A 14,175-nucleotide genomic window follows, 5' to 3' on the forward strand; every position below is an offset into this window, starting at 1 on the left:
ACACACACTCGTGCCAGCAAATGACAGAGAGAGGCGGCACCACAGAAAATGATTCTGGCAGGAGCCTGAGTCTAAACCTACTAAAATTGACTGAGAACATGATTTGTGCTTTTTAAGCTAATGTGCTACCTTACAAATCCAAACAAAATCTAAATCTGCACAACCACAACCTGGATTGGTAACATTTGAGTAGTTACAAATTTGTTGATAGAAGTACCCACAGAAACTTTGTATTGTGGAAGGGAAAAAAAGACGAGGAAAAAAGACTCAGCAGCAAGTAGATTTGCTTCAGTGCATTCTGAGCAACTCAGACATCCTTTGTCTGGCTATGCAGTGATTAAATACTCACAACTGATAGCTGACTCCATGTTGATCTCAGGGGCTTATAGGGAAAAATAACCTTTTCATCTGATTTCTGCTCTCGGGGCTCAGACTCCTCATCAGAATCGTTGTCCAGAGCTTTTTCTTTGTAGTTCTGATATAACACAGCATTTTCTATAAAGCAATAACAATGTGCCATTAATTGCTACAAGGTTATTTAGTTGCTTCTCATAAAAAATAAGTCACACTTAAACAACGAACGAAATGACAACGTCAGCGTGCTGCTCAAAAACTCCCAAAGACAAAGATTGCATCTTATTTCGGATGGACAATGGAGCAGTACAGTAACAATGGATCACTGTGGCGCTACCAAAAAGATCCACACTGGCTGCATTAAAGAACAGATGCGTCCTTTGTCAAGAAAAAAACAGAAAACAATTTTTTCGTCCTGGTTTGCCGTATGACGTTTCATAATTAGCCAGCAATTAAAAAACAGACCGAGCTGTCAGCAGAGCAGTCATCAATCAGGAGGTCTAGCTATTTTCATCAGAAAGGCCATTGTAAATCCAATACCAATTCCCCCTTCTACTCCATCAGCTTTAAATACCGCCTTCCCACCTCACTAAGAGAAGGAAATGACCCAGGCTTCAGAATCCTCAAGGCAGAACTATTCCAAACAGAAACTTCAAAGGTTGCCCGAATAAGAATAAAGCCTATGAATTTTAACTCTCATACTTTGTAACAGCTTCAGCAGTGCCCATTAGCAACAAAGGCAATGAGCAGCTCGCCCTCTGCCTCTCCCAACCTTCCTGGTCGCTCTTTCAAAAGCGTTCAGAAAAGGACAGGGAGCTTTAGGAGCTGAGTAATGTACAGAGACTGCACCGAACCGAGCTGCGGGCGCCTGCAGGCATCAGCTCCCACCCCACGGCTCTGCTCTGCCCCTCGGCCCGGTGCTACACCGGGCTGCTGTTTGCTCCTTGGAACGCATCTATGTAATCTGTATACTCTGAAGACAGGAAATCCCTTACAATAACTGCATGCTGAGAGGCACTACAGAATCCAGGGAAGTAATTAGAAGACAATGCAAGAAAAGATGAGAATAAGAAACAGAGAGATGCAAACAGGACACAGCGTAAAGTTTGGAAGACGGAAGCAAGAGGAAAGGGAAGGGAAGGCAGCAGCTGAGATGTCCTCAGGAGGCATTAAGCAGGGCCAAGGGAAGCAGCAGTCGTATGACAGCAGTTTCACTGCGACAGCCACAGATTTGCTGCCAGGCAAGAAGTTCTTTGAGTTGAATACTGTCAGCAGCAAACCCGAGGAAGCTCTGAACTAATGAGTGACAAGAGAGGGCAGCTACACGGGCAGCTTTTCTCTGACACTGAAATTTGAAGCCCAGGTAGCAAAAAAATACAGGATTTACAAAGTCAAGGGATTCACTGCAGTGGAACCAGCATTCTGCTCCCAGTGTAAAGGGGGGAAAAGCTGCATTAGCCTTGAACTTTCAGAATAACAATCCAGGCATTTGTTGCAAGCGCTGACCCCAAGGCTGACCTGTGGGAGCTGTGTCTGCCAGCTGGAAAAACAGCCTCACCTACACCTCCTCTGCAGGTCTGCTAAGGCTGAGAGCTTCAGAGGAACAGGAGCTTAAGTTGAGAAGAAATTCTTCAAACAAAATGCATTTGTAACCCATCGTTCCATATTCTTTAAAGTATCCATTAAAGAACGGCTGTGCCAGAACTATGGCTCCGTTTTACAGTGACTTTATTGGCAAACAAGGTATTTGGTGTAATCAAGTAATAAGGAACTGTGCAAAATTATGTTTAGATTCACTCTGCTTATCATTAAGCACCTCTTAATGTACAGAAGCAGGCTTACCTTCCCCATCAAACGTCCCTTGTCCTTTCAGCGTTTTCTTCTAATAATTTTAGTAGGAAAGAGACATAAACACGTTAAAAGAAAACAAAATAACCACCAGTAACAACTTCATGCCATACTTAAGCACAGACTAAGCAGGACCTCCTCCAGAAACCTCTTCTGTCAGACACGTGTTCATGAATACAACTGTTTCATCACAGAAGCAAAGGGCTGCTCTGCACTTCCCTCCTCTCACGCTGTTTATATCCATTTGTCCCAAACGTTTTATTTTCCTCACGCTTTCACAGCATGACGTGCATCACCACCACGAGGGCTCCGCGAGCGCACGGCTCAGTCTCAGGGCTTCCCCAGGAGACACGAGGCTCCGTCTGAGCCGCGCGGGGCTCTGCACACTGCAAAGAGCCACACAAAGAGTTTCACAAACACCGCTTTTGAGAACCAAAACAGAGCTCTGAAACAGAACAGCTGTTGTGGTGCTGCAGGGCCCATTAAGTCAGTTTTCACAGAAAAGAGCTACTGGCAAGAAGTCTGTGTGCAGTCGGGCAGTGTCACGGCATCCCGCCTCAGACTCCGCTCCTTGCTGCTCCGGGTCGAACTGTGCACAGCTCCAGCCAACCCCTCCTGCAGGAGCAGCTCTCATCTATCACTGCTTCACCACCACTCCCACCTTCACAGAAGCCTCCAAAACCATCATCTTTAATTTGGCAAAAACTGCCACAAAGCTGATAAGGACTTCAGCAGCTGCAAATGAGCCCTCTGCATGGATCTACTGCACGATTCCATAACGCTGCACAAATCCACCGCTATGTTAAATAACAGTAACAAATCGTATTAAAAAACAAACCACAAGATCAGAACAGTATGACATTTAAGAATTGTTTGTAATGAAGCTTAATAATGAAATTTTAATGTGCTAACACTCTACAGAAACGTACCATCCCTAGGGCTCATCAGGAATTAACGCTGGGCACTCTGCTCCATTGAAAGCCGTGCTCTGATTTCTTCAAATGCTTTTAAAGTAGTGCCTCCGAGCAAGGTGGAAGTTATTATATTTATATTTATATTATATTTATTTTATATTTTATTTTTATTTTATTATATATTTTATTTATATATTTATATTATTTTATTTATATTTTATATATATATTTATATTATATTTATTTTTCTGTCTATTTACTCCAGCAATCACAACCTAACAAAACCAGAGCCTCTTTTCCTGTTCACTGCTATCTGGCTGCAGGTTCTGAAGCATCATGGACCGTGACACAGAACCTCTGGGCCAGGGCAGCACCAGGCTGGCAGCACACTCTGGGAGCTGCCTGGAGCATCCCTGCTGCTGCTTTGGAAGCACCACCTCAAGCCATTTGCAGGACTCGCCAGCAATTACAAAGAAGCTTTGGTAGCAAAAAAGAAACTGGAAATAAAGGAGCATTACAGAAGAAACCGAGGCAACAAGCTGTGCGGGCGTGTAACCTGCAGCACCCAAACCAATGCACCGCAGCACAGCACAATTACCTTTGTCCTCCCCAGGCTGGAAAACTTCTCTTTATCTTCAACAACGGCCTTCAGTATGGGCTGAGACATTCTGTTTTTCTTCTTGAAGTTGGCAGAGCCGTCCAGGTCGATGCCACTCACCACGGCCCGGCGGTAGGAGGTGGAGCGCAGGCCGCGCCGCAGCACGCCCGGGCTGTCCGGCTCACCCTCGGTTTCCTCATCGGCGCCCAGCGGCACCCCGGGGCTCTCCACCATGCTGCGCGCCTTCAGCACCCTCCTGCCCGCGTCCGCGCCGTGCCCGCCACCCTTGTGGGTCGCCTTGCTACCAGACGCCAGGCTGCGGGGGATGATCTGCTGCGTGCCCACCTTGAGCGCGGCGGGGCTGTTGGTGCTCAGCGTGACGGCGGGCCGCTCGGGGAGCGGGGCAGGGGGTGCGACGCTTCGCTCCGGGGTCACGGCACGGGAGACACCCTCGGCTTCTCCGCGAGCCTCTCGGGGCGGCGGGCCGCCGGGAAAAGCGCCGTTGGCCACGAAGCCGAGAGACGCGCTGGAGAGCAGCGCCAGCAGCCCGGCCGGCGGCTCGGAGCCCACGCGGGCGGGGAGGCGCGGGGAACCCCCCCGGGGCGCGGCGCTGACGGTGGCCGCGGGCTGCGCGAGGGTGAAGGCGCACCTGTCCTCCACCGGGAAGTCGGTGACGAGCAGCCCGCCGGGGCTCTGGCAGGACTGCGGCCGGGATTTGCCGTGCGGCCGCGCGGTGCCTCTCCTCTTCCCCAGCGCCCCGCCGCCCGCGTCCATCGCCGTTTCCCCCGAGGCGGAAGCGCCGCGTCCCGCCCCGCGGATCGGCCCTCCGAGCGCCGCAACCCCGCGCCGGGACGGGAGGGGGGGGAGAAGGAGGAGGAGGGGGAGGAGGAGGAGCCGGCCCGGCTCGCTCGCAGCCCGCGGCCTCACCTCCGCGCGGCGCCGCCGGGGCCCGAACACGGCCACCTCCCGCCTCGCAGGCACCGCTGCCTGCGCCCCGCACGGCTCCGGCAAAACGATGTAATTCGGCTAGGCGTTAACGTGAGAACGCGTCCCCGAGGGCTGCCGGTGACGGCAACGCGCCGAGCGGCTTCCCCGCGCCCGCCCCGAGCCTCCCGCGGAGCACCGCACGAGCGCTCGGCTCGCGGCGGCAGCCCGGAGCGGCGGGACCGCGCGGCGATGGCGGCAGCTTTCCGGTAAGCTCCACGGCGCTGCCCGCCGGTTCGCGCCAGCGGGAACGCGGCCGGGAGTCCGCCCCGCCAGCGCACCTGCCGGGGATGCGGCACGGGAACGGCCCGCCGCTTCGGGACGCCCAGCGCCGGGCCGCTCCGCACGCTGTGGCACCGTCCGTGCCGCCTTCGATGCCCTCCGCGTTCACATCTCAGCGACCTTCAGGACACCGAGAGCAGCTCGGGGCAGCGGAGGCTCTGCCCCCACGTGCAGGGCACAACCTTGCTTTCTCCAGATTCCAGCCCCAAAGGAGCAGCAGCCGAAGCGTCGCGGTGCAGCCCTGTGGCCACGCTGCCGCAGGGCCGGGCAGCTCGCGGCAGGGGATGCGTCCCAGCAGCGGGGATGTGCGGCACAGGGCGCTGCCAGCCCCGGGCTCAGCAGTGCACGCACGGGGCTGCACCTCTGTAACTACGTTTAACCAGAATCTTTACGAGAATAAAACGAAGCAAAGCACGCTGAAACCGCCTGATGTGATCCTTGCTGCTGAGATGAAGCCACGCTGGCAGAGCACCTTCACACAACCCACACCCCACAATGCCCGTTCGTCACTCAGAACTGCACCACCCTATGCAGCAGCTATAAGGAACATTTCTAAAATAATCTCTCAGCTTCCCCTATGGATCTGCCAGTAGGGCACAGTTGCAGCATATTACTTAACTTATAAATCCTAATTATTAATAATTGAGGTAATCAGCTTTTACAAGATTACTGAGTTATACGTACTTATTAAATATGATGCAACTCCAAGGATAATTCCTAGTTCTGAAGGGCCACCTCAGCACTCGGTTTCACGCACAGTGTTAAAGAAACAGGCTCTTGCAGTAAACTGAAGCTGTAATGAAAGTAGAATCAACTATGTAATTTAAAACAAGGAAACTGAGGTGTAACTATTGACACCCCATAGCCAGTAAGCTCTCAGTGTCAGATCAGTACAAATTAACCAAGCTGAACGTGCCCACCGGCAGGGCTCTCACAGATGGCACACAGTGTTTCTGCCCAGCACAGCCCCCCCAGCACTGCACACAGCAATGAAACCTGTGAGAGCAGCACCCAGCTGTGTCCGTGGGGCCACCAGTTCAGCTGTGAACACCTACTGCAAACCAAGTCAATCCCCCAGCTGCTGTAATGAATTCGAACCAAAGCAGAAAGTGTTTCTGGGCCCAGCTGCCACCAAATTGCAACAACCCCCCAAAGAGTGCTTATCATGGCTGCTACCAGGCAGACAAGCACAAGGCACACACAGATAAGCTCAGTGGTGAATGTGGTTATTCCCTGAGAATCTACCAAGGAGAACGAAAGCTTATTCATCCCCCCCTGCACTCAAAGCAAGAGTGTGCTTCCGAGCATCACCACCTCTGCCACAGATCTCAGTGCACTGCTAACGGAGCGAGCTGGATGCTGGTGCTCACGGCCACTCCAGAGCTGCCCTTCCTGTGCTCAGTACTCACATGTACCCTAAAGCTTCAATATATCCAAAGTCTGACAGTGGTTGGAGCCTTTACAGGGCTGGTCCTTGGCTACCAAACCACAAAGCAGCGCACAAAGCTGCCGCCACGTTGTTCTTACTCCCTGTATTCTTCTGATGCCACGTGCAGATGGTTAGCTGCTCATTCAGCACGTTTTTCATGGCATATGGTACCTTTATCAGTACTCTGTCCCAGTTGTTTTTGGGGTATGAGCAGATGTGAAGCAAAAGCTTTGCTCACAGATGCAGCAGAACAACCCTGCACAGCTGCTGGGAGCTGTGCCGTGTGGTACTGCCCTCCTGCACAAGCAGGGCTCAGAGCTGTGCCCAGCTCCAGGGCTGCTCTGCCATCTGCACTCAGCTCTACACCGCTGCATTAACTGGCAGCTAGGAAATATCAATATCAATAATGTTCTTTTCAGACTCTCTTCGTGACTTCAGGCAGCCTGTTTACAGTTAGTTGAAAATGAGCCAACTGTTCTCAGATTAGCGCAAGTCTCTATCGTAATTAGTATGCACGAACCAATAGGGCTCCCTGTCCCACAACAACAGCAGGGACAGAGGACACCACAAACACAAAGGACTGGATGCAGCCCGGCCACTCGTACGTCTGCTGTTCTCCCCTCTGTGGCAGGGATGTGAACCCAGCAAGGCAGCGGTGCCTCTTGCCACGAGCAGGAGGGCTGTGCTGGAGGGGCTGCTCCAGCAGCACAGGCATCTGCGCTCAAAGCCACCAGGATGGGACACAGCCTCCCCTCCTGCCTCCCCTGCCCTTTCTTTTCAGCACAACTTTATTCTGAACAATGTTCAGCTGAATTGTAACTACAAATCAATCAGCAAGAGGTATGTTCCTTGGTTCTTCCCACTTCCCTCTTAGTTGTTTTTGCTGTTGTTACAATAATCAGCAAAAGTTAATGCTTTGTAGCATTAATTAAAAAGCTTTCAGGAGAAAAAAACAGATTGCACAGTAGGAAAAAAGAATCTGTTAATGTTGGCATTCTGACGGCCTTTGTTTTAGCCAGAGTATGAAAAAAGTTTCACTGCAAAGTTCTTCTCTCCCTATCCCTTGCCTTGAAGCAGCTCCCAGTAACAGCCAGTTGTGCACACTAACAGCAACAGACTGCGAGTCACTCCAAGCCATCAGTGTGCCTTTGGGGTCCTTCAGATACAGTCAGCGTAAGTTAATGGGACACAGCAGTAACTGGTGCTTCCACTGTATGCAGTATCACATAAAGCAAGATCCTGCATTCACTGCATCAGAAGTGGATCCAGAGACCTTCTCCAGCAGCTGCCTGGCGCCCACCATTCACTGGGAATGAAGGGAATCCCCTGAGAATCTTCCAGCAGGGAGAACCTGAGATTTCAGTATCCTGATCAAGTCTGGGAGGGGGGTGGGGGGATTTTAAATTGACATATGGGAGCCCTGTCTTACTTCAATAGAATTATCTGAACTCCTTTCTGGTTACTTTTAATTTTCCAACAAGCTTTGTATCTACGACACTTCCACTATAAAGCTTGCAGGGACTTCAATGGAGATAACGAGGCCCTGGGTGACAAGGCCTGTCTGCTGCCAGGTGCATTATTTCTACTGAAGTTACCAAACTTTCCAAAATTCACACCTACCTGCATGTTCTGTTCACACAATGTGCAGTGAATCAGAGTCATAAAAGACAACTGTGAAATCAAAAATCGAGTCCACCCATCTCCAACTTATTTCTATAGGTATTTTTCCAGTTTTAATATTCCATTTACATGCCTGAAAGTGAATTTCATCTCATTATTGCTAACAATGCCCTTCCCATAGGAGAACAGTCTGAAAAACGCAGAACAAACTCCTATAACTGAAGAGAAATAGTTCAGAAGATGTTGCTATTTAAAGAGCCTAGCAGGAAGATAAGGTGCTTCAAACACTGCCAAACAAAAGGACTGAAGCAATGCTTGCCACAGCTGAAGATATTTTGTGGTTGCTATTAGAAACGACAGAAAGCTTGGGAGCCTGCACAACCACGTCTCTGAAGCTGAAGGATGCTATTTTCTTCTTCTTTTCCTTCTTTGCCTGCACATTGCCCAGACAACGCCTGAATAAGGGACAGAGAAGGGGCAGTCATTACTGCAGGCATGTTTCCAAGGAGCTAACATTTCTTCCTTGTTAAAAAAAAAGAACAAAAAGGAGGCATGAACTTTCTGTTTCTATCAAAAATAATAATATTGAGAAACTCTGAAGAACCACTGCGTTCCTGACCATTTTCCTTAATGACTGACAGAGATGGAGGGGCTCCCAGAAGCACACAGCTCCTCCTGCCGTGCACCAGGCAGACCCCGTGCCCAGCTCCACGCAGCAGAGCACCTGCCCTGAGTGGAGGTTGAGGTGGTGAAACCTGCACCTCTCATGTTAAATACCTCAGCCCTACGTACTGACTCACCTAAAGTGGGCTGACTATCAGAAATGCTGGAGCTGACCCAGGCACCCAGACAGCCGAGAACCCACAGTGATGCACCACGCTCTCCCTTTGCTGCATGACAAACACTGGAATGCGATGAATGCCATAGCAACAGAATCAGGGGAGATGCAGCGTGTGAGGCATGGAAGCTTCTATCTGCTTTTCTCTAGCGAGCTGACACTGAAGCATGCCTCTCCTCCTTAAATTCAAGTTTGCCATTTGTACTCTACTTTGACTCCACACTTCACTGAGCTTCTTGGCTGAGGTTTCTCCAGTGGAAACTATGCATCAACACGTGTAACGAGTGAGGTCCTGGCACCATGAAAGACTGCAGGAGTTTTGTACTGACATCAAGAAGGCCATGATTTTGGCTGGCCATGACCAATTGCACCTAACGGTACGTTTGACTGCATGCCCGGGGGAGCTGCATGAGAACCTGCTCTCTCATTTCACCAGTTCTTTTCCATGGCATTGTACAATGCACAATAAGCTCTCCAAGCCACATGTAAGGAGTTCATCCCCTTTTGGTCAGTATCAGCACTCATAAGGTCATTCCTCACCTAAACACACTGAAAAAGTGGCATTTTCCTTTCCAGCTCTTAGGTTCAGCCCTGAACCTGCCAGTTAACTCAAACACATTTGAACCGTCGGGATTCAGTCTGTCGACTGTGCTGAAATTCAGCAGTACAGTTTCATTAAGCTCAAGCATAACTTTCTACAATTAACTCATTTTCAGTCAGATTTCTGTTCGTACTTTCTAGCCATCATTTGAGTGATCTTCTCATCAGGAAATAACTTTTATCATACTATCTGAGCCCTTTGCTCCTCCATCACCTTGGCTGTGGCTTATTTCCTAACCTACTGTACAGAACTTCAAAGCCCCTTTACAGCTCTGCTTCCTGAAAGATCCTTAAAAAGAAAGGCCACAGCCCAGATCCAACTCTTGTTAAATCCATCCATTTTCTCATCCACTACACCATCATTTTCAGAACTCATTATCTTTCTTCTTCAGCAGATCTTCAAATTGTTCTCATTTGCTTCCCTAAAAGAACCTTATATTAATTAAGATAGGAGCCCATTAACAGTGAATGCAATTAAATATGCAATGCGTAAGAATCCATATAGCTCTACCAAAATAACATTGACCAGCTACACACATTTTTACATACATGTACACACGCATCTGTAAAACAAGGCCACAAAACCCCTAAGCACATCTCAGCACTCAGACACAGCAACTCTCTGCTAAAAGCACAGCGACTGCAAACACAACTCAAGCATCTCTTCAAAGTCCTCATCTTCCTACCTGGTGAGCTCCAGCTCTGTCACTGCCCTCTGCAACTCTTCCCACTTTATTGCTGGGTCTCAAACACACCAAGCATATGCCCGGGGCAATGAGGAAGCCTCCTGACAAGGCAGTGAACTACATCTACATCTTTCGTTCCAACCCTGCCTCTGTCTGCTGGTTTTTCCTATCACCACTGAGCATCATTTCGCATCAGAAAGAAAGAAAATGCAAGTATCCGGAGTGACTTCTGCAAAACGAAGCGTAAGCCAGTGTCAGAAAATGGATACCAAACAAAAATCTGGGACACAACAATACGACAGTACTGGGGAATTTTTCTTCTCGCATGTTTGATTTCTTGTTTTGTAGCCTATCTAACTCAGGCAATTTTGGAAGTGGTCCAGAAGTCATTATATTAAGGATTGGTCAGGGAAGCACATAACCCAGCCCCACTTCTGCTACATCTCCTGCATCATTGATGCAATAGGAAACAGAACCAGAACGTCAGAGTTCTCTTCAGCTTACTCCCTCTCCTCCACAACGCACATCTCCAGCTGTCCATGCAGAGCTCCTTTCTGAGGGGCTCAGATCAGTGAACACCATGGCAGAGGATCTGGGTTTCTTCCCTAACACTGAGCCCGCCCTGCATTTCCTACAATAACACACCAGAGCACTTCCTCCTGCAGCAGAGGAGCACACCTGAGCCCCAGCACACTGGCACAGCTGTGTGCTTGCACAGGGCTCAGTACTGCAAGGTGTTGCACAGGCACAGTTTGCAAAGCACATTTACTGCACAGTCTGCAAACGGAGTTCTGGCAGGTGGAATTCAAGAACTGGCAAGCGCAGGTGTGAGGAAGAAAAAAGGAGAAGGGGTGTGTAGAAGGCTGTATGGCAAGAAAGTAAAGAAACACCTTCATCTTAAACAAGCATATCAGAAGCAGAGATGTGTGAGAATTCATACAACACTGACTAATGAGAAAAAAGATGAGGACAGAGAGACACTTCTCAAGCCAGGAAGCAAATCCCAAAAGAGAGAAAGTCTGAATTTAAAAAGAGGGGGGAAAAGTTATGGACAGACAAAGTGATGCTTTGCCAAAGGCCTCTGTCTGACGGAGAACAGCTGAGGCACTCAGCCTGAGCAGCCCTGTGAGATTATTTTTATCTATGACACGAGTCCCCTTAGACAAAACATTACTACTGCTTTTCAGTTGGCCTCAAAATCAGACTGGTTTTATACAGAAATCAAACCAAAGGTGACTGCGACCTTGAAACGGGCATTCTTCCACAGAAGCAATTCTGGTCCCAAGGCAGAAACTCTGCCCAGCAGAGCTGCTGTGGGGAACGAGCTGTTTTATGGATGTTAGCAGTGAGTTTGAATACTTTTCAAGTCACGCTGGAGAAACATGCTGTGGAGTCACAGGGCCGTCCTGCAGCAGGCCAAGCATCGCACCAAGCTGGGAACAGCCCTGCCCAGCGGTTCCCCTGCCTTTGCAAAGGCCTTGCAAGCACCTGAAACTGGAAGTCAGCATGGCACTTCACTGGATGGACACAGAGACAAAGATGAGCTGTACGGAACGCGTAGGAGCACAGCTGCTTCTCAGCTGGCTTTAGGGAGTGCTATTAAAGAGGTACTCCTGGACTCGTCAAGGGGCTTATGTATCATTTACATCTTCATTCAAATCTTCCCAGGAGAGGAAAGATAAAGTTGCTGAAAGTGCAGACTGAAAGCAAGAGAAGGAAAACTGAACATTTCTGTCATTACATGGAAAACGCACAAAGAGAACTGCAAGCAGCAATTTGCGATTCCAGAAACTGCTTCCTGCTTACTTCTGTGTGTTCCTTATCGCTCCACAGCCAGGACAAGCAAGAAAAGGGAATGCTGAGGGAATGCTGAGCAGGGCTGCCCACACTGGCCCTGCAGGCTGCAGAGCCCAGCAGCACGACGCGGCGCTCCCAGGAGCTGCTGTGGTGCAGGGCGCCCTGGTGCTTTTGGTGACAAAAGCCAGAAGCTAGAATGAAATAAAGAGAACACACTTTCTCTGAGAGAAAACAGAAGAGCAAGTGTTACAATGCCAGATTACCAAGCTCGGTGTCTGCCTGCTCTGTGTAATAGTTTTGCCGGATTTTTTAAATAGGAAAACAATTGAAATATATGATCTTCATCACCTCACTGTGGATTGTACAGGCTTCTTGAAAAGAGCAGTTGCTTTCAAGACCTAGCTCAGGGATGTGAGATACCAGACACCAACGCTTCAAGCAACGGACTTTCACACGCTGAATGGAGAGGACGCTCCTTCCCGTCCAGCAGCCTGCTTCCCTCCAGATGCTCTCCATGGATTTAACTGTCTATCAGCTTGCAAGTGCCTTTATGGACTCTTGTGACTTGGCAGCAGTCATACAGTAAAGCTCACAGGAAAGGAATGTGGTCTTATATTACAGCCTGAGCCCCGGCACAACCCACACCTCTCTAGCAGCAATCCTTTATGATCCGTTCAGCTCAGCCTGTCCAAACTCCCTTCTAAATGCTCGTAAAGGAGTTTAATGATTTAGAATTCATTTTTAAGCTGGGGTTTAAGCAGATTTAAGTTCATCCAGTGGGGATACAACAAAACCACCGCTCACACACAAGACTGGAACTCGAAGGGGAGTTCTGCAGTTCCTTTCACAGCAAGCCTAAGCCATGCTGAGAGGCAGCACAGTGTGAACCAACTGCCGTCTCCCCCAAAGCGTAGGGCAGCCTTAACTGCAGCTTTTTAGTGGAATAAAATCAACTTCTTAGAGGAAAGAATGGTCCTCAGGATATACTGAAGCACTGAATAAATGGATGAAAAGTTTCTGCAGAACGAAGACATGCATATCCTGTAATGAAACAGACATGCAGTCTTCCTGTACCCTGATTCTGTTTTCCTTGCGTTGATGTTTAACTTCATTTCTATCAAAGATAACATCCACTGCAGTACCTCATTTTACAAGGACATGAGGTCTGAAACAGCCAATGATGGCACTGCTGCATGCCATCAATGCCAGCATTCCCAAACACCCTGAGAATTCCAAGAGGGATAGCTGAGCCAGAAGCACACAGCTTTAAGGACAGACAGCTACAGATGTTTTTATCCTTGTCAGTGAAAACCCAGAAATACTTGAAATACCCCAGATAGCTTCAGCTGGCCAGCCAGCACCACAGCCAGCGTCTGCCTTTGTTTTAAGTAAACCACTAACAGCAGAGTCGCATCACAAGGGTAAAAAACACAGTCATGTTTTTGGAGCAAGCACACCCCTACCAGCCATCCAAAACTACAGCACAGAGCCCCAGTGGTTGCAGCACAGGGAGAAACGCAGACAGCAAGCTTCTCAGATGAGCACTTGGAAATCTCTGAAACAAAGGAGAACAGATTTATTAGAGGTACACTGCATTACCACAGGGCTCTGCAAAACTTCAGCCTAAAAATAGCCTTTCTCACAGCCTTTCTTTGAATGAAAGATGTATTTAAATTACAAGATAATTAGAAACCTTTTTCTGCCTTTTGGCTGTATGGTCTAACTCTGATTCCTAATTATCCATTTGGTTTAATTCATGGTTATGATTTCAGAAAGAAAATATTTTTCAGCACTGCTTTAATTAACTCTCGGCATTTCTGCACCCAGAAGTATTTTAAATACAAATATATTCGACATTGTATTTTTGGTTATATTCTGAATCAAACACCCAAGTGAAGAAAGACAAAAAAGAAAGTTTCTCCGTTCTTCCCTATTTTATATCATTATAAATACAATTCAGACAGGAAAGAAATCACATCTTTAGTTAAAAAAGCTGCATTTCCATGAAGTTCTATATAAACAGGAAATTAATACAGAAGGGGAAAAAGTAATCACAACAAAAACATGTCATTTCAGTTTCATGTATTTTAACCCTACAAGACCTCGTTTCCATACACCCCAATACAAACCGCTTTCTTTTCCACTACTTTCCAGCTAACAACACAATTCTTCAGGAAATCAGAGCATCCACGAGCAGCTGCTCAGCTCCCTGCACCGGGAGATCA

At 48.6% G+C, this 14,175-nt stretch overlaps 1 protein-coding gene across 1 annotated transcript in view; it reads right to left on the reverse strand.

Moving 5' to 3' along the window:
* ARHGEF26 (Rho guanine nucleotide exchange factor 26) overlaps nt 1-4,488 on the reverse strand; it is a gene marked incomplete at both ends in the record, with an annotated part of 37,411 nt that extends 32,923 nt beyond the window's left edge. The window contains 3 exons of the mRNA XM_079539904.1: nt 350-495; nt 2,197-2,236; nt 3,715-4,488. Of these exons, the coding sequence (XP_079396030.1) occupies nt 350-495; nt 2,197-2,236; nt 3,715-4,488 (960 nt within the window). The remainder of the gene's footprint in view (nt 1-349; nt 496-2,196; nt 2,237-3,714) is intronic.
* Nucleotides 4,489-14,175: the final 9,687 nt, after the last annotated feature.

The sequence above is a fragment of the Tetrao urogallus genome (genome assembly GCF_951394365.1).
Source record: "Tetrao urogallus genome assembly, chromosome: 9".
Classification (NCBI taxonomy): Eukaryota; Metazoa; Chordata; class Aves; order Galliformes; family Phasianidae; genus Tetrao; species Tetrao urogallus.